Here is a 24,010-nt window from a genome sequence, read left to right as displayed (position 1 = left end):
CGGGGCAGCCACCCCGGGGAGTCCTGCCCGCGATGACGGTCACCGGCGGGATAGGGAAGTCCCAGGCGGGGAGAAGGGGAGGCTTTGTTCCCCCGGCCAGTGTGTCACCGTGCGGCGTTGTCTCCTGTCCTGTCCCGTCCCCTCCCCGCAGAGCAAACACGCCCGAGAGCTTCCCCGGTGACTAACAGTTTCTCCCTCGGCCCCTGACAGACACCCCCGGGCCCCAGCCCTCACAGCGCGGGCGGGGAGGTTTCACAGCCCCTCTACCGCGACCAGCCGCACCTCAACACACCTCTCACTTCTCCCCCTCCTCAGCCCTGCGTTAGAGGCTATATTCGGGGCGGGCCAGGTGAGAGACCCGCCCTGCCCCATCCAGTTTCGCCCAGGTGCGGAGGGCAGGGCCCGTGGTGGACCAGTGTGCCCAGCTGGCTCGGGAGGAGGAGCTGCCACCACCACCCCCTGCGCGTCCCAGGTGTAACCGGAGCCGGGAGGGCGCGGCGCAGCCACCACCACCTGCGGAACCTGTTGGGCGGCTCATATCGGCTTCACCGCCGCGCACAGACCGTTCCGGCTTCTCCGCTGACTTTGCCCCGGCTTCCCTGTGCTCCACCAGCAGCCCGAGCCATGAAGCCGTTCTGTGGGGCTGCGCTCCTGCTGCTGCTGTGTACTGCTGCCTATGCCCAGAACTGTAAGTGCCCGCGCTCCTCTCCCCCACGGCACCCTTGCTCCTAACCGAGCTCCACGGTCCCTTTCTGAGGCCGCACTGGGCCCCCGCCGCCGGGGCCGTTGGCTGACGGACAGGTGAGAGCGGGCTGGGGCCCCCGCGTCCCTTTGTCCCCGGCCGCTGGGGCCCGCGGCGAGGTCCCGACGGAAGTTCTCTCCTTTCACTGGGGACGGGCGGGGGGGGGCCAGGTGAGGAGCGGCGGGTCTGGGTGCGCCACGCCTGGCCGGCTCCGGGCGGTGAGGGGCGGCTTTGTCCCGCCGCGGAGCAGTGGTGCCCCGGGGGTGGCCGGGCTGACGGCCGCGCTTCTTTCCCAGCATGTATCTGCGAGAAGAACAAGCGCGTCACCAACTGCAGGCTGACCGGCGGCGACTGCTGGTGCGATGCGGTGGGCTCCGGTGCGACTGTGAACTGCAACACGCGTGAGTACAGCGCGGGCGGGCCGGGCCGGGCCGGGCGTGCGCTCTGGTGCGGGGCAGCGAGGGGCAGTGCTAGCCGAACTCGGGGTGACGCGTGAAAATAGCCACTGAGCTCTTGAATATAATGGCGGTAAGGAAGGAAGGGTGCTTCCTGGTCATCCAGGTCGATCAATATTGAGGCAAGCGCCCTGTGCGCCTTAATGCTTGGCCTGTAATGGCAAGGATTTCTCAAAGATTTAGTTTCCTTGTAAGCACGTATCATGACTTTTCCTATTCATCCAGACGTGGTGAGAGCCTTATCTCAGGACTTTCCTCTTGGTTCAAGCTCAGCTCAACTATAACACTTTGTAGGAAATGAAAGCTGGCTGGACCTCTTAAGCATCTTGAGAAACTGACACAGCCCAGTTGTGTCAACTGATCCACCACCTACGTACTAGACAGCCGCTCTTCATTGTAATAGCTTCAAATTGGTTGCTTCTGATGTAACCTTGTGTTTTTATAGACCGGGAGCTCTGCTCTGAACATGTACGGTCTGATGCTGTATAACATGACTTTCTGGTTATTCTCAGTGACTCCAAAATGCCTGCTGATGAAAGCAGAAATGATGGGCTCAAAATCAGGTCGCCGTGAGAAACCAAAAGATGCATTTCAGGATACGGATGGCCTTTACGATCCCGAGTGTGAAAACACTGGTATTTTCAAGGCAAGGCAGTGCAATGGGACTACCTGTTGGTGTGTGAATACAGCTGGTGTTAGAAGAACTGACAAACATGATGTAGACTTGAAGTGCAATCAATTAGTCAGAACATGGTACGTCTTTCAACAGGGTGTGCTATGAGGTGAAAACGTTGCTGTATTAGGTTTTGTGTTTTAGAGGGTGTATCTGCATGAACGTGCTGGGGATGAATGAAGATAGAACAATGAGCACTTGAGTACTGCTTTTTCTTTTTTTACCTTCAGAAACAAGGAGACATTGACTGGTTTTGGAGGGGATTTTCTTTGTTTTTGTCTCATTGCTTTGTGGGGGTTTCTTTTGCCTGGGGTTATATTTTTATTATGCATTATTACATATACATGCTTTAAGAATATTTATTGTATTTTTCCTGTTGCTTCAGGTGGATCATAATTGAAATGAAACATGCTGACAGAAATACTCCTCTGAACACTGAGACTTTAAAGAAGTAAGTGATGATAGTAAGATGTCACGGCAATGCCTGCATGCACGACTTGGTACCTAGCATACTTCTAATCAAAAGTTTAAAAGTGTTGTCAAACTTGTACATCTCACTTCTATGACATGTTAAAAGTTACCTGCAGATCCTTAATGGAACTTCTTTAATTTTTACTGGGGATAAAATAACTGCTAATGAGTTTCAGTTCCATTTTTAACTGATAGCTAGTTTTTATTTTACCAAGTCAATGTAATAAAGAAGATGGAAGGTAATAAGACAAAACTACCCAAAAAATAAACTGAAAAAGATGGTGGAGGGCCTGCATAGCAGCAGCAGCAACAGGGGAAAAATAGAGTTTGGTTATTTTTTAGCTGAAATAAAATCTTCTCTCTGTTAGAGGTCATACAGCAAAAGAAAAAAGTGCTTGTAGCTATTCCCCATACACCCCTACCCACCTTTCCCACCCAGAACAAAGGTTGCTTCTCTTAACTCCTCTTCTGAATTCCAAAGACTTCAAACTCTTGTCTCTAACACTGGAGGAATTAACAGAGCTCTAGTATCATAATGAGTGTACTGGGTTTGGTTGGGATGGAGTTAATTTTCTTGGTAGCAGTTGCTGTAGTGCTATGATTTAGACCAGTGACCAAAGCAGTGTTGATGCTAAAGCACTGGTGACTTCTTGCTGAACAGTGCTGACTGTTAAGGGCTCCTCCAAACTCTTACTCTGCTGGCCCAGTGAGTAGGTTGGGAGTAGGCAGGAGGTTGGGAAAGGGACACAGCAGAGGTGGTTGAGCTGAACTGACCAAAGCGAGATCCCATATTGTACAGTAAGTAGCCATTGCTCAGATTTGGCTGAGCATCAATTTGCTAGGGGTGAGTGGTGGCTTTTGGGGGTTTTTAATTTCTCCACCTAGCCCTTTCACTTAATAGACTGCCTTTAACTTGACCCATTAGGGTTTTTTCTTGCTTTTTCCCTTTTGATTCTCTTCTTAATCCTGCTAGGGGCAAGTGAGTGAGAGATTAGGTGAGGGTTTAGCAGCCAGATGGGGATGACCCACCACAAAGACTGCAGGAAAAAACCAACCAATTATACTAGTCTTCCCTGCTTTTGAAAATAGATGTGTAAAATAGTACTGGTTTTAGAGCTATGGTTTTAATATCCTTACAGGTTTTTCAAGGAAACAATTAGCAATCGTTACATGCTGGATGGACGCTATATAAACAATGTTCTGGTAAGAGGCACATAATTTTTAAACACGTACCTGAACCGTATTTAGTTGTGGATAACTTTGAAAACTCACGTTTGACAGATGCAGTACAGCATGAATCTTACTAGAAGCTCTCAAAATGGTGATGCTGAGCAGCTAGCAAATAGCTGTATCTCATATGAAATACTAAGAAGCCACATATTGTTCTCAGTCAGTAGATAAATTCTTACTTTGTTTCACTAAAATCTGAATCCTACTGTAAACCGCTGGCTTAAACAGTATCATAAATGTGATTCAGAACAGGAGTTCACAAGTTGGAATATAATACTTAGCTGTGTATTTGATAACTGGATTTAAATTAGCCCTTTCTTAATACCATACTATATTTTTTTGCAGTATGAGAAACCTTACATTACTATTGATTTGAAGCAGAATTCCTCAGAAAAATCTTCTGGAGATGTGGATATAGCTGATGTGGCCTACTACTTTGAGAAAGATGTGAGTTTGTCATGGGTGAAGTCTGCCAAAGACTTAGATGTGTATATTGCATTGAGTAGCCTTAATGTATACTTGCTGAAGCAAGATGAATTATTGCAATGTTTAGATCTTTCCTATCTGTTCTTAGGTAAAAGATGACTCCATCTTTCATAATAACATACTCAACCTCACCATTGATAACGAAATGTTGAAGCTTGAGAAGACAGTGGTCTACTACGTTGATGAAATAGCACCAGAGTTTTCCATGAAGTCTCTGACTCCTGGCCTCATTGCGGTCATTGTAGTCATAGTAATAGCAGTAGTTGCTGCAATTGTTGTTCTGGTAAGTTCTAACAAAGCTGCCAAGCAGAATAGGTAACTAATTCAGGAAATACTATGTCCAGGGTAATTGGACTCTGATGGAAACAGTTTTCCTTGTAAACTGGTTTCTCTTTTGGGACTTGGGAGGTGGGAAAGAGGTGATGGGCACAGCATCACTGTTTTCAGGTCATGACTGAAGTTGTGTGGAAAATGAAGGTAATAGGGAAAACTAATTGAGGTTAGGAAGTACTTGCCTCCTGGTTTAAAGTAGTTGAAAGCGATAGCCTCTTGCGAACCTCGCTTTGGAAGGATGCGGATGGGACAGCTTTAAGTTTGGAGTTTTAAAGTCTTAACCAGAGGAAGGCAGATGTAAGTCAAGACTTAAAGAAAACTTAAATTATTCTGTCCTTCTCTTGCAGGTCCTCACAAGGAGGAGGAAAGGGAAGTACGTGAAAGCAGAGGTAATTAATTTTTGTTTATGGTGTATGTGTGGGGAGGAGGTTGTCCAGAAACTTTCCTAAATTTACTGTAGGTTAACAGCTTGCTGTGGGTGCTTCAGGTGTGTTCAAGGAGACTGAAAGCATTCGAATTCTGTAACTAGTTTTCATATCTATGTAAGAACTCAAGTTCACCACCTTCCTTTCTGCACTAGTTTCAAAGGCAGCTGGTGATCTGCTGCATTTCCTGTGGTGAGGGCGGTGCTAACAGCAAGTACTTGTTTTACATATGTATAGCAAGGGCCATACAATCCACAGGAAACGCTGATAGCTTTGTTCTGCCAGGAAGACCGAACTTGAGGTATTTGCATGGAGTTTGCAGTTTCTATTGAAGAGCTACTTTCCAATGGAATAGTAACAAATGGTGCTAGTGCAGGAGTGTTTCACCCCAAGCAAAAGCCTTTTGAAAGGAATCTAAAGAATGTTGTAGCTTCATAGGTTTTGTGTAGGGAGCATGCTATGAAAGACTACCATTTTCTAAAAAGTATTATAAAAGCTGAAGTGTTACCGTGGTCTTGTCATGTTTGATTCTGTTAGTGTTGCATCAGATCCCTTTGCTAATGAAAATCTGGGATGCTTGTGCATCTTGGGTCTTAGGCTGGGAAGTGGCACAAATGTTGATCTTCTACTTCTTCCCCTCCAGGTAAAGGAAATGAACGAGATGCATAGAGGACTGAATGCATAACATAATCAGCCAAAGTAAGATTCAAACAAGATGACGGAATCATTGGAGGCATGGATCTCAACTCTTTAATGATCCCTCTTGAAAGGGGGGCAGTTGTGCTCACTTAATAATTGTTAAAACTCTTAACAGCCAAGACTGGTAACTATGCTATTACTCTGAGAGTTAAAAACTAGCCCCATCTTACTCAAGTCAAACCTAACTATTGCTCCCTGACTTTATTTTTTTAATGGGATGAAATTAGTTGACAAGTGCTGTTACTAGGGATTTGGAGCATAGATGCTTAAATAGTTATTTTACCCCTGTGGGAGGTTTATTGAGACTAAAGATTTTTATAGCCAAGTTGTAACAGATTGCCTCCTGTATAACTGAACATGGTGTTTTTATGGCTGTTTGTACATATTTGAAGTTGCTGTAACTTTTTTTTTATTACTTGAATTAATAAAACTTTGAAACAGGTTTCTAATTGTTCCACGTTGAACTGATGATGATCTGCTAACTTATCGTGCTTACAAATTCAGCAGTGTAGTATTGCCTTAAAGCAAGCACCCAACCTCAGCATAGGTGGAAATATTCTAGAACTCCAATTAACAAAGTTAGCCACCTAGTAACTCAATAGCTTGACTTTTTTAAAGCTGTGAAAAGTAAGCTTTACCCTCTTTTCCACTCAATGTGCACCACAAGTAAAATGATGAAATATGAATTGCTTGTATAAAAAATAAACATGCTGTGAATGTAGCAATTTCAGGAATGTGCAGACTACTCTTTCAAATGGTATGTATTTATTATAAAATGAGCCTCTAATCTAGAACATCTCTGGTATAGGGTTGGGAATGGGTAGCCTATCATCTGGCAGTGGACCTGGAGAAGAGCTATTGCACCATTACCATAATTTGTGTAGCTACCCATTGCCTGGTTGCTACACAGCTCCAATCTGTTTCTGCTGTTGTGTGCTGTCCTGTTGGCTGACCAAGCTTACACAGGTTATTTACCTCTCAGAGCTTTGGATAAGAGTGTTTTGGCAATCAGTAACCTGCAAGGTATATTGGCTAGCAAAGAAACATGTATAGTCTGTCCAGCATATCTGATTTATAAAGGAAATACTGTAACTCCTCTTGCCAAAGAAATAATGAGATACAAGATAAGGGACTGAATGACAAATGTGATTACTAATGTACTGTTTGTTTTGACCTCCCTCCCTAAAGCAGGAAAAGTAGGGTAAAGTACTAGTAGAGAGGATATTCTACATACTGTGTTCTTAAAATTTAATGTGAAATACTCCCTATTAGCTTGTGTGTCTGCTAAATACAACAGGGAAGTTGTTGGACTCCAATGTCACAGGTTACCACAGTATCTTCTGCCTTTGAGCAAGGCCGCAGCTGATGTGCATGTGTTGCTGTGTTGCATGTTTAAATGTAGGCAGCTGTTCCCTTGGCTCTTCCATGGTCTGGTGCTGTGAGCTTTAGTACCTGTGTGTACTGTAGTTGACCAGTGTGCTGAGGTATGATGAATTTAATACAGTTCTTTAAATTGATAAATGAAGCCTAGTTTTCAGTGAGCTGGTCTTAAAGCAATTATGCGAGTTATTGTCTTCCCCAGTTCTTCGCTCTCTCTATCCTATACTTCCTTCAATGTCTACAGTATGGTATCCTTGTCATTTGTTTCTTCTCCCCAAGGTCATAATGCTATTGTTTCCTTTCCTTCTCTTCTTACCCTCCCTGTTTCATACCTTATTTTTGGCTTGTGAGATGGAAAGATGTGTGCTGTGGCTGGGCGGGAGCTACACATGTGCTGACTTGACTGGCTGGTATGTACATGCTGTGTGGCCTGGACCTTGTCCCAGTCAGTTGTTTGAACATCATTTTCTCCCTACTTTTCCCACAGTAGGAGAAAGCATTTAGATACTTCCCCCTTTTTTTTACCTAATGGGGCTTTTCACGTTACATGTAAAGCTTAGTGTCTCTAATAGTCTTCTTAATTGTCAAGTTTGAAATTAGCCAAAAGGTTAGAAAACCATAAAGTTTATGGAAATCAATTAAAAAATAGAAGAAAGTTTAACTAAATCCACAACTGAAGGGATTGTACTATCATTGTCTGTATCTAAACTCTGTTACTACAGTACAAACATAATGCTGCATAGCTTTCAAAATGGTGGTCAGTAATATGCTTTTCCTTTCCTGAGTAGTTTTATTGATCTTTATATTGGCATTTGTTCTGTTTACTGAACACTGCACTTGTGCAACAGTCCAACTGCATAGAAGTGTGCATTTATAGGAAAATATAAAGGGAAAAGGAGGAAAAGAGAAACTTGTGTATCTGCATCCTGTAGCTTTATTATGTTAGTAATATTTTATAGAGGAGGCTAATGTGAAATGAATAATAAAAGGCCACTATCAGTATCAACTCTCTACCTATGCATGTGATGTTTCTTCTCACAGAGCAGTTTTGAACTGCTGATGAAAATGACTGCTATTGAAAAATAATATGGTATTAAATAGCAAGATGCTCTTTTCTCTATTTTAATAATTTGAAAGCATTCAGCAAAGTTAAAAAGCAACTTTTCTGTAAAAGAAACAAACCCATAGAACTCAATAAAAGAGTACTAGTCACTGCATCATTTTTTGACAAGGTGACTACTTTGATGCTTTCATTTACCTAATTCACTAACCTCCTTTTGTAAAGGAGCATAGGTTTTCAATCTAAAATTCTACACAAAATTATGATACCATGTTCCTTCTCTTTTAATGTGTGTCAGTGTGATAAAGGATATGATGTGCAAACTGAAGATTTATTAAATATTTTGAGACTGAATAAATGAGAGCTTTTGTTAGAGAGGATGGATATTTATCTTGATGCCTATGTCCAACATGGAAAAATAGTGTTTGTATAGCCATGTGCAAATCTATTAATTATGAATGACTACACTAGCATATATATATTAGTTATTATTACCACTGATCAAAATTAAATAAATGTTTATGCAAAGAAGATGAGAGACTTTTTAGAAGAGAATATGCAAATAACATATTTAAGAAAGCGTGACCAATAAAGTCTATGCAGCTTTCTTCCAAAGACCTAAGCAATCCCTACGTGTAGTTTCCAAAACTACAAAACGAAAGGTCAATGTTGTGTATGTACAGTCTGTTGATAATAGCATGCTCATAACCTTTCTGCACAATCATAGTGAGTTCAGTAAGAGAAATAACCTTATTTGTGAACCATGTTTGTTTATATCCTCACCTACTGGGCTTTGATTGCTATAATATACACTGGCTTTGGATTACAGACTGCTTGACATAGTCTAAAAAATACTGTAGGAAACCAAAAATGCTAGCAGCTCTGCTGCCCCAACTTCACAACTGCTAGTACTGAGTTCTAGCAGCTTCCAGGAGGGGCTGCAGCCTGGTACTACAAAGGTCCATTGCTGGGTGTAATGCAGTCAGGCAAGCTGTAGGAATGCCTCATGTGTTGGGATAGATCCCATCCTCACAGAGCTTTGTGGACCCATCCTTGCAGATCTTTATGAACTTTGCTAAAATCTTTGTCCTTGTCTTAGCAGTGATATGTCTGGGAGATGTATGCAAGGGACAGGGTGATAAATAAAAGGAGGTGGTGTGTAATGTTAGAAGTAACACAGCCTATAAAAATGTCATACATGTAAGAAGTGGGTTTTGTTCTACTAACCCTTAAATACACCACAGAATTCTTACACATTCAGGTGCCTTCATGGCTGTGCCAAATTTGTCAGACTGAATAAAGTGCATACCAGAAAGTTAAAAGGTTCTTTGCAGGGCAATAGCCACATTTTCTGTTTTCAAACGTACATTAACTAAATATTCTTATCTTGTTAATATTAAGTCTCTGCTACACTATACGTGTGCACACATACATACACATTAGTCTGCTGACATCCCCACCAACTAATCAGCATTAGAGCTACCACTGATCACATGTGTATGCTAGTTAACCTTTGGTGAAAAAGGCTTTCTCCCTTTTTTTTAATGTAGAGTTCTTAAAGTACAACCATTTTCCTACCTGAAAAGCCACTGCAACTTTTGTCCATATGCCAGTTATGCATAAGAAGGCAAATTAAGGTCTAGATTAGCATCCATTTTCCATCTGCCATGTGTCTAACAATTACAACTATCTTCTTATTCTCCTGCTCCTGGTAAACAAGGGAGAAAGCAAGAAGCACTCTGCTAGCAACAATGCAGTAAAGCAACCAAGCCTGGCAACAGGGAGATGATCCCCATTCAGAGTTAAACCTCTGTGGGTCAGCCAGTGCACTGAGCTATCCTGGAAAAACAGATGAGGCAAAGAAAACAGCAGAAGCTCAGAGGAAAGGTGATCAGTCCGTGACGTTTTGTGCAAGAGCTGTCACACCGTAAACGTTTTTCATTGTTGCCACTCTTAAGAGCATTAGCAGCCGGTTTGGGTGGTGTCTTTCTGTGAAAGGGAACCTGCAGCTCAGTACAGCTGCCTTGAGCTAACTGATGAACAAAGAGGTGTAACCAGTCCAGAGGAGAGAGAAGAAAGCACTGTAACATGCAGCAACTGCAGTTTAGCAGACATTATTTTGTCTCATTCGAAGGTGATAATGAGGTCTCTGAAGCCCACTTCCTCTCCAGTTCTTTTTTTCCTATCTTCTGCCTAATCTGTAGTAGTCAGTATGTATAAAGACAAGCACTCCCAGCTACTCATAGTATATTTTGGGCTGACCTGGTATTATGACCTCTTGGCAAGATTGCCTAACAGTATGAGTGCTTTGCATTTGCTAAATGACAATTATTTAGGCTGACTTTTCCTAGGTAAGTACTGCTGCAAGCAAACACTTTTGGTGGAGGGGGGGGTATCAGACCAGATAGTTCAGCTACTTCTGAAAGTAAGGTTAGGAAAAGTACACTCACTCATACTGAAAGTAAATCCAACTGCCCTGCTATAGGAATGTCATTTTTACAACTGTTACAGAGATAAGAGGAAGATTTTGGGCAACTACAAACCTCTCAATGTGTGTAGTAATGTTATGCTTTGCTTCTTCCTTCCCAAGCCAAATGAAGGCTGACTGGACTTTACTTTCTCTGCCAGTGTTCCTTTACTGAGTGTATTTGCAAAAGGGTTTTGAAGGCCTTTTCTGGAAAAGCTGTGTTACCTCAGGGGTACAGAACTGGGGTTTGGGTGGGGAAGGCTAACAGCAGTTAATAACATTTTCCATATGCAGCTGAGGTGTGGACAGGCAGCCCAGGGTGACATTGGGCATCAGCAGAGCAGAGGTGGGGACAACAAAGTGTTCCCTGCAGAGGGACTGCCAGCACATGGTAAGACCTTCAGATGGAGGTATTAGGGTGGCTCCAGTGGTAAAATAACAGTGTGAAAACCTGAAGTAGTCCTTATGTGGGCCTCTGAGGGTGTTTAGGAAAGCCCCTATTGACACCAGGAAATATCAAAGATGAGCACATTGATTCACTGAGTGGAAAGAAGAGAGAAGTTAGGTGAGAAATCTAGCAAAAGCGGTCTCCAAAGTGTGCCATAGCTGGGACCAGAGGGCTGGAAGAAGAGTGGGAGATGAGGTTGGAGAAGCTCAGGTAATATAAAAAGGGGAGAAAAATCAATGGGATGCACACAAGGGGATGTTCTGAAGCAGCAATTTACACAAAGCAGAAGAGGAGATAAGCACTTATGTAAGAAATGCTTAAGTATGTAGAATTTAGGACTAGTTTTGTCTGTAGGTGATAGGGTGCAGGCAGCTGAATTGTACACGAATAATGATTTAGAACTGACTGGAAAAAAGAAAAGCAGTGTGAGACAAGGGACGTTTCCAAAAAGATTTGATTCAGCTGATGAAACCTGGGATTTCCCATTATTCTTAAACAGTAATCACTAAATGAAAGATTGTCAGCTAGTTTCTATTCCTTTATGTCTTTAGCAGAAGGAAAAACAATTCTTGGGACAGGGGAAGGAAAAGATCATGAAATATCAAGAAAACGAAACACTCTGGGCCAGGGACCCCCATGTAGCCAGGGATCAGGTACCTCTGAGCACCGCAGGTCAGTCAGTGCCCTTTCTGTACCCGAGGAGGATGACCCGGTGTGTGTACACTAGAGCCAGATATTGTTTATATTGGCCATTTGCTCTCTTGAGCCTTGCACTGCCTGGGAGAAGTGACCGTGAGAGTTGATTTCTCTTTGCCCGAGGGAGCACACGGGATCCCTGGACACCATTCCCCCGGGAAGCAGAGGAGGAGGGCCCATTACACCACAGCCTTCTGCCTCCCGGCAGCGTGAGCACGGCAACAGCCCTGCACTCAGGCTGCGCTGCAGCATTTGCCTCCTGCAGCTCCTCGGCACGCTGAGCCCTGAGGGCCTCCGCGCTCCTGCTCCGGAGGAGCCCACTTCACAGAGAAGAGGAGCGACCACCTCAGCACGGCTGCCGAGGCTGGCTCCCTCTCTGGGAAGACTTTTGATGACACACACACAGCCCGCACACGCCCCCGTACCTCTCCTACCACAGCACGGGGCTCGGCGCGAAGCTGAAGGAACCACGGTGCCTCTCCTGCCTCACGGGAGCCCGCCGGGCCTGCGGGGGGCGCCCTCTCCGCTCCGGCGTTGCCATGGCAGCGTAAGGCGCGAAAGAAGGCCCAATCCCCCACGCTCCCGCGACGCAGGTTGCTCGGTATAGGGGCGGGGCGAGCGTGACGCACTGCGCAGGTCCAGCGGCGATTGGGTGGTGCCGCCGGCGCGCGCGTTGCGCGTGGGGCGATGGCGGGACCTAGCAGCATGGCGGCGGGAGCGGTGGAGCCGCCGCGGGATGCGGTGTGGCCGGAGGGCGCGGGGGCCGAGGTGGGCTTTGTGCGCGCCGTGCTGTCGCTGCCCGAGAAGCCCGACACCACCGTGCGCTTCTTCGAGCGCGGCGACTACTACACGGTGCACGGCGCGGACGCGCAGCTGGCTGCCCGCGAGCTCTTCCGCACCCGCGCAGTCATCCGCCAGCTGGCGGGGACATCGGGTGAGTGCGGCAGTTACGGGGGCCTGAGGGCGGCGGGCAGCATTTTCCCCCCCGGAGTCGGTGCAGCGGTGTCGGGTTCTCAAGGGCAAGGCTTGCGAGATGTCGCTCGGGAGCTGCGTGTTTTCGGCCGTCGTATTCCGTGCTCGCCTCGGGCCTAACTCCTTCGCCACGTCGTTTTTCAGATGATGGGGACTTTGTCAGGGCAAGAGAGCATGAGGTGCTGCGGTTCTCTTCCCGCTCTGGGTCGCTGCGTGACTGTTGGAGCCTGCGGCACTCCGGGTACCCGCTGCTGTTTTGTGTTGATGCATGTGGGAAGGGAGATGCCAACAGGTCTCTGGGTTTTAATGTCTGATTCATTTCGGCTTGGAAAGCAGCTTGGCTGAATGCAGATCTTGCTTCTTCAGCCTCCCGCGGCTTTGAAATGATAATTAGTATCCATTCTGAGTAGGATGTGTGTGACAGATGTAGGAGTACGGCCGTGGGAAGGTATCTACAGCACGATTCCGAGTATAGGCTTCTCGTCACGTAAGCTCCTACTACAGGACTGTCAGATGTGGATAGTTGCTTGAACCTAACCTGTTGCATAGGCTAACAGCAGTTAATAACATTTTCCAGTGCCTCCGTAGATTTCCATTTGTGAAAATGATTGCAGGATGTTTTCTGTGGTGACTGAGAACAGGGCTCATGCAGTTCTGTAGTGCAGGTGGCAGATAAACATCACGCTTGATTAGTGATGGTGTGCAGAAGTAAATGACGTTTAACTACGTATTGCATAAGATTTTCTCTTCCTTCCACCCCCTGATGCTCTTTATTTATCTCTTGGTATAAGACAGTGGGGCTTGCAGATGTTGAATGTAAGAGCATCAAGATTAACTATCTTGTCAGAAGTTAAACTTCAGTGTTATCCCAAATCTCGAGGAACATAATGCTGGAAAGTTGTTGGCTCATATTTCACAATATAAATGTGTTTGTGATTGGGTTTTTTTTGTGTGTGAGTGCGATGGCATCAAAAAGAGAATCATATTCTTGTATGCTTCTCACTTTCTATTGCAAGTGATGAGCTGTCTGTTAAAAAAAAACAAAAAAACCCAAAACCCCAATTCCTCTCCAAAACCACAAAACCACCCCCCCAATTCATGGAGAAGTTGCAGAGCTTGATAGGTTCAAGTGTACGTCTTCCAGACTAGAAACACAGGCATCAGGATTATTTTTGTATTCCATTTAGAAGTGATCATTTCACAGATGTAGGCCTGTGACTGTCAGCTCCAGGTTTAAGACCTTTAAGACTTTATATGTCATCGATCTCTCATGCATCTGACACCACTCTGATATTCCACTTGCTTATCTGCAGAAAACCTAATATACCCATCCAAAACCTCAGTTTGTTTAGTAGTGGAATTATTCTGTGTATAGGTTGGCACAGAGGTGGCATGAGAGGTGGGGAGCTAGAAATGGTTCTGCTTCTCTCAGCAGGTGTATGGGGTTGAGTTTGTTCAGCTGTATCATCTGCCTGCACCCTTAGAGGAACAGAAGCAGGAAGTTTGTTCATTAGGCACTTTCTAAGTCATTTGAATGTAAACTCTTAAGTTTTTCTGAGAATGTGTGATTTTTACAGTATATATTTGTGGTAAAAGTGAAATGTCTTGGCACTTGTGTCTTGTCATCTTCCGAGGGTGATGGTCTGTTCTGTTAACAGAAGTGGATTATCCAGGAAATAAAAGATGTTATTCATAAGGAAAACTTGTAGCAGGCTTCCACCACCGCTCATTAGATTAAAATGTGTGAAACACTAATTAGAAAGCAAAAGTTTGGAGAGGCGAAGGCTGAGAGGAACAGGTTTCTTTGTATATATGTATGTGTAGGTTTAGTGAAATTTGGAAATGAACATTGCTTTTGTTTGCATATGGAATATGCTGTCTTCATTCCTAATATTAACCAGTTGAATGTTGTGGGTTTGTGTTGTTTCATGGATTTTACATGTTTGTTTCTTTGATACCAGGATAGTGTCCTCCCTGAGGGCTGTTCTTCGGGATTTTGATCACAGATAATAAAAACTGTATGAGCAAATTTAGGTGTATCATAATTTTATTTCCCTTTTTTGTAGGAACTCAGAAGCTTGAGAGTGTTGTGCTCAGTAAAATGAACTTTGAATCTTTTGTGAGAGATCTGCTTCTGGTTCGTCATTACAGAGTTGAAGTTTACAAGAACAAAGCAGGGAGTAAATCTGTCAAAGAAAATGACTGGTATTTAGCATACAAGGTATGTTTTTCAACCTTTCCTTATGATAGTGAGATTAAAAAAAAAGTCATGATTCTTTTCTGAGCCCCTGAGCTTAGAGTTTGGGGATTTTCAGGGGCTAATGTTGGTGGTATGGTGGTAAATCATGCTTTCTGTTATATATACCTATATCTTCCACTGCCCTAAGGCTGGAAAAGCTTGTTCTGTATCTTTTCTATCTGGGAAATAAAGAAAACCTGAAGTAGTTCACTTTGTGTAGATATGTAAAATTTTAACGGCTAAAAAACCAGAACACCTGTATATTTTATATTAACGGACTGTTGAATCTTTACTTTTATCAATTGTCCTTTTCAAAGGGGTAGTGGTGGGGGAAGTGCATGTGTGTATATGCAGTCTTTAAAAGTATATTTCATTTCCAAATAGGGTTCTCCAGGAAATCTTGCCCAGTTTGAGGAAGTTCTCTTTGCCAACAATGATATGTCAATGGCCATCGGGGTTGTGGGGGTCAAACTGTCTACTGCTGATGGACAAAGAGTAGTAGGAGTGGGCTATGTCGACACTACTCTGAGGAAACTGAGTGTCTGTGAGTTTCCAGATAATGATCAGTTCTCAAACCTTGAAGCTTTACTGGTTCAACTAGGACCGAAGGAGTGCGTGCTACCAGGAGGAGAGACTGCAGGAGAGATGGGAAAACTACGACAAGTAAGGGAACCATTGTGGCTTAGAGTTAGACAAAGCTGTATCTAAAAAGTTGTATTCTAGCTTATTAGCTAGGCTCCATGATTTCTGGAAAAATGAGGAGCAATAGTTTAACTCCAAGTTTTTGATTTATGCATCCAAAATGTTTTGTCTCTTGACTCATTTTTGTTTTAATCAGCAAAAATTATTCTAAGGCTAAACATTTCTTGACATTCTCTGCAACCTAGCAGTAAATAAATACCTCTTCAGGATTTGCTTCTGTGTGATGAGCATCTGTCCCTGAATACTGAAAGTAATTGATAACTGTGTGTGTTTATGAATAACAGGTCATTCAGAGGGGAGGAATCCTGATCACAGACAGGAAGAAGGCTGATTTCACAACAAAAGATATTGTTCAGGATCTCAATCGCTTGTTAAAATCAAAGAAGCAAGAACAAATGAATAGCGCAGCCTTGCCAGAGATGGAGAAGCAGGTGAGCAGTGTTCAGTGTTCTCTTGTTTTTTAGAAGCAGGGTGGTTTGTGTACCTGTTGTGAGCTGATCTCTATATTCTTGATTAGGTGTTTGGCAGGTCTGCTCAGCTTGAATCTGTGTCAGAGCTGGATTCCAGGGGTCCTGGAAAAAAATTAGTAAAGCCTTCACTTACCTCTTTAGAGTACTAGACTCTGGTGAGCAAATAAATCATGCACTAGGGGTGATTCCTATTCATAATCAACCTAACCTAAGGACTGAAATGCAAGACTTTAATTATTTTGCATGACAGGAAAATTGGTACTTGAAAGCAATGTTTATGGTAATATTTTTGTGTTTTGTATCATCTTACGGCTCAAGCATGCAATTTAGTGCCTGCATATGAACTGAACGTGTTTGTTCTTAGCTGCAAGCAAGGGGTAATTTGCTTGAGATAAGTATGTTCTAAAATGTTCTTCACTGCTGATGCTCGCTGCAGGTGTAAGGTACAGAATTATTCTCTCAATGTGTGATTTCTTAACAGGTTAAAATTGTTTGAAGTGTGTTGCAGCTGAACAAGTCGCTCATGCTGCTGCCTCTTTTGAGCTGGCACTAGCATGTGTAATGCCATGCAGTGAGTCAAGCAGATACTTGTTCTGGCTGAAAATTGAGCCTGAAACCATGTTCTTCAGAGATGATCCATGATATCTCATTTATCTGCAATAACTTCTTTGTATTTCTGAGCCAGAAACATCCTGATAAGAGGTTTTGAAAGCTGGCAAAGTATGCATGTCACATTTTGTTTATCAGCTTATGCAAATGCCTAGTTTGTGTTTCTTGCACCTACCTAGAAAGACACTGGGGTGCCACGGAACATCCCTATGAAGATGAAGTCTAGTCAAACAGGATGAGTCTCTCATAGCCCTGCTGGAATCAACATGGCTCAAAGTCTTCCCAGTGGTGTTTTTTTGTTGTGGTTTTCTGTTTCTTTTGGTTTTTTTCAGGGGCATTTATCAAATACTCTCAGATTCAGGAGTATTTCTAACTAGAACGTGGTGTGTTTTGTTTGTTAAATTTCAGGTTGCTGTTTCGGCTTTGTCGGCCATTATCAAGTTTTTAGAGTTGCTGGCAGATGAGTCTAATTTTGGACAATTTGAACTGACTACTTTTGATCTTAGTCAATATATGATCTTAGATAATGCAGCTGTGAAAGCCCTCAACCTTTTTCAGGTAAGTAGTGCACACTTGAATCGGTCTTTTGCAGTACACTTATTTAGCTGCTTGATAAGTAGCCTGACTGCTCTGTCACAACTTCCCAGGTCCTTATTATTAGTAACTTTAACATTTAGCTTTGTTTGCAGCTACTCCTGTACAGTGGGTGTTATAAACTGTTTCCACCATATTTTGGTTTTGTTATCTTTTAATGCAGAAGGGTTGATCATCAGGGAGGTAGGAAGTGGCCACAAACAAGCATCTATTTAAAATGCAGATATGGGAAGAGTTGCAGAAGGTACCTCATAGTTGTAGCTGCTGAGGAGTCTGGCTAAGCAGTGGGGAGAATGCTTTTCTTTCCTTGTTTTTTGTCAGAGAAATTCACATTCCCAGTGGCAGGAGCAGACTTGGAGTGCAGGAGGGAAGCAGAGCTCTGTAGTTTTGTGGTATGATAGGGGCCTCCAAAACATAGTTGCTTAATACTGTAGTGCTGGTTTTGGGAATGAGGATAGAAGCCTTAGGGGAACAGGAAGCATGGCAGGAGCACTGCTGTTGGTGATTGAAAGGGAGGGCTGGCTACAGCAGGCAGGGCAATGAACAGGACAGTGCTTAAGAACATTCTGAAAGCACTGTGCCATGCTAACTGGCCAGTGTCAGTTTTACCTTTCACACAGGTTTTCTACAAATCCAAGCAGGTTGCCATTGTCCTCCATACCTCTCACTCCCACTTTGTCTGTTTTTCTGCTTTTCCCCTTTCTATAGCTTTAGGAAAATGTGGATCGAAGTGGTGTGTGTCAGCTCTTCTCCTTGTTTTCATGTTCGTAAATCCTGCTTAGTGATCCTTGCTTGGAGCTAATTTACTTGAATTTCAGATTTATAGGAAGAAATGACAAATACGGTCCCCTCTTCACCTTAGAGAGATTTCTGGGGGATAAAAAGCATTATTTGGCATCTGAGCTGTTTAACCCTGGAGAGAGCTCTTCTGATTCATTTGTTTTTTCTTTATTTTCTGATTCTCTGTCACCTTCTAGGGAATGAAGCAAATATTGCATCTGTTAAGCTTTATTGAGGTGTTCTAGGAAGTTCAACACCATCTTGGCTTCATCCCTTTACAAGTCCTTGCATATGTTACATGTTTTTCAGTAGAAAATACACTGCCATTCTCATTAGGGGCTCTGAGCTTTGGACTAAGTAAGGGGTTTGCCATGTAGCAGGAAGCTGAGCTGTAGCCTATGTGTCAGGCTGTTTGTGAGGAGGTTTTTAGGCAGGCACTAAAGCAAAGGCAAAATAATCTGTAATTCGGGTTGCTCTGTGAGGTATGTAGGTAAAGTTCTTACGGTGCAGCAGATGCAGTTAATTATATGAAACAGTGTTCTTCCAATGAGGTTATTCGTGAATAATACATACTCTGTGACACTTTCTTGGATTCAAAAGGCTTTCAAATGTAGTACTGCTCAGAACACTGAAAACAGGCACATCCACTTTAGATGTTAGGTTTTCCAGGGATTAAATGTGTCAGTACATCTCACTGCATTCATTTCCTGTCGTGGTGATGCTAGTTCAACATGCCAGTTTACAAGTATCCAGGCTTGCTCCTGGTTGAATGCTTGCCTGCTATTTTATTTGCAAGTGTTCGTATGTAGAGGGTTGAGATTTTAATTTCAAAATGAGTTGAAACAAGCTTTTTTTTCAGTGTTAAACAAAGTGTTTGCTTTCTAGCTATTTATGCAAAACCCCAAGCAAAATGTCTTTTCTTGAGTCCAGTTAGTATTAAACCTAAATTACTGATAGTAAACTATAAACTGAATGGAGTAAGTTTAGAGATGTTTATAGTACTCGAAAAATGATCTGGGGAAGCTTGAGAGAAGTTGGGCAAGTGTGCTCTTTTCCTTTGCCTCATTCTGTTGTGTCCCTGCCCCTAGCATCCCCAAACATCTCCAACCAAAACCCTTCAACCCAGGCCCTGTTTCTTGATGCTTTTTTTTTTGATGGTTAAGACCCATATATTTTGACCTTACAAAGGGAGGCTAGCAAATACCTAGGTATATTTCCACTTTTCCTGTTCAAAGGGCAAACTGCCCAGTGACCAGGTATGTTCCTAACTTTCCTGTTCAGTCAGGATTATTTTCAGAATAGGCAAATCTCTTCCGTGCTTGCCATGTTCTACAGACCAGAGTGTAAATGCTTCAAAGCTGTTATTTCATATGCCTTTTTTGATGGGTGCCGATTTGAGTACAGAAAAAAACCACTGATCTGTTCCTAGGTATCAAAGTACCATTCATTGGGTGTTAATAAACTTCACTAACTCTCTTTTCTTTCCCTTTTCAGAGTTCTGTGGAAAATGCTAATACTGCGCAGTCTCTAGCAGGTTTACTAAACAAATGCAGAACCCCTCAAGGACAAAGATTAGTTAATCAGTGGATCAAGCAACCACTTATGGACAAGAATAGAATTGAAGAAAGGTAAGAGTATTATGTTTGATAGAGTTACACAAGTTTGTAACTTTTCACAAGAGGCTCTTTCCTTTTGGTTCAAAATCCTACAGCCAAGAATAAGGGTAATTTTAGGTTTTTGTGTCCTGTCTCGTAAGACACTGTAGTTAAACAGAGCAGAAAACGTTCTTCCGTGAGATGCAAATGGACAGCTTACTGCTAGATAAAATGTTTTTTACAATTATGACTTTTAAAGAGGAGGTAGGATATGTTTAGATGGTCAAATGATTCATGCTATAGAATAAGGTAGCATAGCAGCCGCTTCCTAAACTACTGTCTATACCGCAAATGCTCAGTCTATGTACTGATACTTTGATGTCACTTCTAGTTTACCAATAAAAAAAAGATAAATCAACGAAAGACCCAAACAACTAAGCAGTAGTGACCTCTTCCTCTTCCTAGAAGAAAGCCCCTTTGGTTGCAGTAGATCACGCTTACCATATCTTGCCAAGAAATTGGTCTTTTTCTTCCTTGCTCTTTTATACTGCTGCCTGTCACCACATGCCCTTGTAAGAAGTCCCTCTTCAGCTTCCTTTAAGGCCCCTTTAGGTATTGGAAGCTGCTATAAGAAGCTGTAAGGAGCATCTTAACAGTCTTGCATACTTTGAAAAGCATTCTTTTTTTAATCCAAAGGAAAAAGTATTATAATAATAAGCTGTTGGTGGGGCTCATGACATGTATTCACAGATTCAAATATATTTGAAAGATAGGGGGTCTCCAAGTTGTTTTCTCTATACTTTACAATATATTGTGGCTGTTTTAAGAATTACAAACTATAATTTAGAACACATTTAGAACATTTGAGAAGGGAATGTCTGGACTGCTGTTCCTTTTACATTTCCTTTGCTGTCAAGGGGAGTTACTGATTATTTCTTAGCTTGAAGTGTGCCATGTTACAGGACCCCATTTAACACAAACCAGTGCAAACCGCTTATCAGACTAGGCTGAACTACCCAAACTGGACTGCTGTTAGGTGACAGTTTTGAAGTAAGACTGTTTTGCTTATACAGAAGGTATTTTGACTTAATGTTCATTGTGGTAATGTAGAAATGGATGTCTGAAAGTTTATTTAAAAAGAAAGTTTCTCTTGTAAGCCTCTGCTAAGACCTGTAGGTGGTGCAAGTCATCTTTTGGAGTTAAATGGATCAGCCTCTTTCTGTAGTTTGTAACCTGCAATATGTTAAATTTATGGATAAATAGAACACAAGTGTTACATCACTAGTACATATTAACCATCAACAGTAACAACACATATTCATGTACATAGTGCACATCAGGTAAAATAATGTTTATCTACTGCAACAGAACTAAGAACACAAGGGTTCCTGATACTTGCCTGTCTTGAAAGACTGGGGGTTTTGCCCATGTCTGATTGATTTTTCCATGATTAGGAAGACATAATTATCAGTCATAGGATATAAGATTCAGCCCTGCTTTCTCCCATGTGGTATGTTCAGAAGGCAGGTACATGAAGCTCTTTCTCCTTGCTTTTATAGTCAGCATATTTCTGAAATTAAAATGCAGTTGCTGAGATCTCAGGGCTTAAAGCCTGTACTTGAACATCACTTGTCCTGATTCAAGCCTGTTTTGAGCTTTTCTCCTGCGTTCCTATATATGCAGCATGGGGGACACACTGTAGAAACTGTTCCATCTCTGTCAGAGTCAGAAAGTAATAGATTTGGGAAGCTTGAGGTGAATAAGTGGCTAGGAAGGTAAAACTTCCCACTTTGTAGAACATTCTCATGAATAGGTCTTGAATGACAATTGAAGTAGCAGCTTGTTTAAAAATGAAAAAAGCCTAACTTGTTGCTAGCTTGTGTAGGCAGGCTTGAATGCTTTTACAGTGCTTTATTTAGCAGTAAGTTAACTAACATATGCTTTCTCAAGCAGATAAATGGGGGGACAGAGTGGGGTGATGCATATGGGGTAGCTTGGAAAACTGGAAGAGCATCTCAGGTGCATGCAAATGCACCTTGTGATTGAGAAATGGCCAGGTGAGATGAGAATTCTGTGCATTGCAGGCTTGTGAGCTCCCCTGAAATGCCATCATGCAACTGGCATGCTGTAGTGTGTGCTCGTGATGAAGGCTGAGTAGGGGAGGTATAGGGGGTGTGTTTCTGCAAAGGTATGGCTTCAACGTGCAGAGAGGGTATCAGGCCTATCGTGAACTCATGGGTCAGGATTAAAGAAGGGACAGCAAGGTGAAGGGGGTTATGGTGAACATCTGCATTTCCCCATTAAGGTGGGGAGACTGTCCAGCAGAAGGCCATGACCAGGATCATGGGCTGCAGCACGTGGTGTGTGAGCAGAGTCTGAGGGATTTGGGTTTGTAGCCTGGAGAAGACTAAGGGGCAAATCTAACTGCTGGTTTCAGCTGCCTACTGGGTGGGAATCAGAGGGTGAAGCCATGTGCTTCTTGCAAGGTCACAGCAAAAGCATGAGACAAAGAGCAACTTCACCAAAGGTTGTTGGTCTTTATATCAGTTTGGATATCAAGAAAAGAAACAAACTTTGCTGTGAGGATGGTGGGTCTCTGGAATGTGTGCTCAGATGGATCTCTGTTCTTGTTAAGTGTTCAACTGAAATTAGCCTTGTTTTGAGCAATTGCTGGAACTAAAGGCCTTGAGTTCCCTTCCAATGTAAATTGTTCTGCATTAGGTTTTCACTACGCTTTTGTGTTCTTTCCTAATCTGCAGCAGTCCCTGCAAATAGGCTTTGTTGCTTCTGTCATTGTGGTTAGCGGCTCTGGGAAGACTTTCTGTGCTTTTCTGAGTACAGGTCAGTACTTCTCCACACAACAGACTGATTTCAGGCAGTTAGATTAGGAGGTGGTGGCCTGTGTCCTCAGTAAGGGAGGGGAGAACATGACCAACTTGGAGGTTTGTCGAAATGTTATAACTGAAGAGTGAAGTTTAACGTTCAGGGAGTGCCCTTAATGCCTTTGAAGAAGCTTCTGAAATACAGGTTGAATCTGAACTGGCTGGAAGACAGAAATGTGGCTTTTGTGTTTTTTTTATTGTCATGGAGATCATGATGCAGTATGTGTTTTGCATGAAAGAAGTTGTCATCCCAGTGACATGAAATGGTGTTGGCTTCCCAGGTAAGCTTCTAGAAATGTTAGAAAAATGTCATCTCTGTCATTCTGGAAGTTGTCATCAGTGAGTCCCCTAGAAACATGTTTGGAGTTTGAAGCTCTCAATGCTGCTTCTTTAACCCTCTTCCCTCCCTTCACCTCTGGTTACTGTTTTCAAAACTAGCAGATCAACTGTGCTTTCATTTGGGTTTGCTAGGAAAACCAGGGTTCAGAGTGAGTGCTGTCTAGAAACATTAAACAAAAGCTCTACTAGTCAAGTAAATGTCAGGCCACATCACTAGGAAACAAACTCCGTCAAAATCCCAGGCGTTTGAAACCTATTCAAAAGCTTAGATTCTTGTGTTGCAAGAGACTCACTTTTAGTTTTCTTGGTTGAGGAGGGAACAGGGGATGTAAATAAGAGCTCCTTTCATCACACCTTCAGGAGTGGGAAAGACAATGTTGATGTTTGAGCTACAGAAGTACCTAAAAGCTGTTTGTATTTTGCATTATTATCCAAGTAATTTGTCTTCTAGGTCAAGGATCAGCAACCAACACTTCAAATCAGTAAATTATAGGTGGCATTCAGTGCTGCAGCACTGGAGCAGGTAGTCCTAGGTGATACTTCCAGCTTGCCCACTTCAGTTCTTCCCTATGAGGGTAATGAGGCACTGGCACAGGTTGCTCAGAGAAGCTGTGGCTGCCTCATCCCTGGCAGTGTTCAAGACCAGGTTGGACACAGGGGCTTGGAGCAACCTGGTCTAGTGAAAGGTGTCCCTGCCTGTGGTAGAGGCTTTGAACTGGATGAGCTTTAAGGTCACTTCCAACCCAAACCAGACTATGATCCTGACAAGTCCTTCCTTTATGCAAAATAAGCAGAAGTATTAAGCTTTTAGTCAGTGTTTTGCATCTGAATTTTGAGGCTCAAGGGAAATGAAAATTCAGTTCAAATGTCAAATTGGTTTTCAGTTTTTTAAGAAATCATGAAATTGCTGTTTATTTAGGGAAATGCGAATCTGTAGTTGCCATACTGTTCTTTTGCTCTCAGCCTGCCAAAAGGAGGTGGATGGTAATTGCTGCATTTGTTAAACTTTGCTTAGAATCTGTGTTTAATTATTCAGGATTTTTTTCTTTTTTAAATGCAGCCATAAGTTCATGAAGTTTCCAGTTAGAGTGTGACCATATGAAAACACTTGTGTGCTTGGTGGTCACTGCTTTGAACATTGTATACAGGTATATGGTAGGTATATTCTCCATGCAAGAACAGTGAACATACTAGTGTTTCTGCTTTAATTTATATCCACACACATTAGAAAGGTGGCATGTTAGGGAACTACAGTGGAACTTG

The 24,010-nt window shown here is 42.9% G+C and overlaps 2 protein-coding genes across 2 annotated transcripts in view; both read left to right on the top strand.

Annotated features, from left to right (window-relative positions):
- Positions 1-167: 167 nt before the first annotated feature.
- EPCAM (epithelial cell adhesion molecule) lies at positions 168-5,956 on the top strand. Its single transcript, XM_061354142.1, has 9 exons — positions 168-688; positions 1,039-1,143; positions 1,710-1,950; positions 2,256-2,321; positions 3,481-3,544; positions 3,917-4,018; positions 4,146-4,340; positions 4,738-4,779; positions 5,459-5,956. The coding sequence occupies exons 1-9, from the start codon at positions 625-627 to the stop codon at positions 5,498-5,500; spliced, it is 921 nt and encodes a 306-aa protein (XP_061210126.1). The 5' UTR covers positions 168-624; the 3' UTR covers positions 5,501-5,956.
- A 6,272-nt stretch (positions 5,957-12,228) lies between these two features.
- Positions 12,229-24,010, top strand: part of MSH2 (mutS homolog 2) — a 49,854-nt gene continuing 38,072 nt past the window's right edge. Inside the window, exons 1-6 of the mRNA XM_061354131.1 lie at positions 12,229-12,499; positions 14,604-14,758; positions 15,161-15,439; positions 15,763-15,909; positions 16,966-17,115; positions 19,426-19,559. Coding sequence (XP_061210115.1) covers positions 12,253-12,499; positions 14,604-14,758; positions 15,161-15,439; positions 15,763-15,909; positions 16,966-17,115; positions 19,426-19,559 — 1,112 coding nt within the window. The 5' untranslated portion in view covers positions 12,229-12,252. The remainder of the gene's footprint in view (positions 12,500-14,603; positions 14,759-15,160; positions 15,440-15,762; positions 15,910-16,965; positions 17,116-19,425; positions 19,560-24,010) is intronic.

This window comes from Neopsephotus bourkii, unplaced genomic scaffold, assembly GCF_033783945.1.
Source record: "Neopsephotus bourkii isolate Nb327-2 ecotype Australia unplaced genomic scaffold, CSIRO-AGI_Nbou_v1 NB_71, whole genome shotgun sequence".
In the NCBI taxonomy this organism is placed as follows: Eukaryota; Metazoa; Chordata; class Aves; order Psittaciformes; family Psittacidae; genus Neopsephotus; species Neopsephotus bourkii.
The sequence above is the reverse complement of the archived record's forward strand: the minus strand, read 5'-3'. Positions and strand labels throughout refer to the sequence as shown.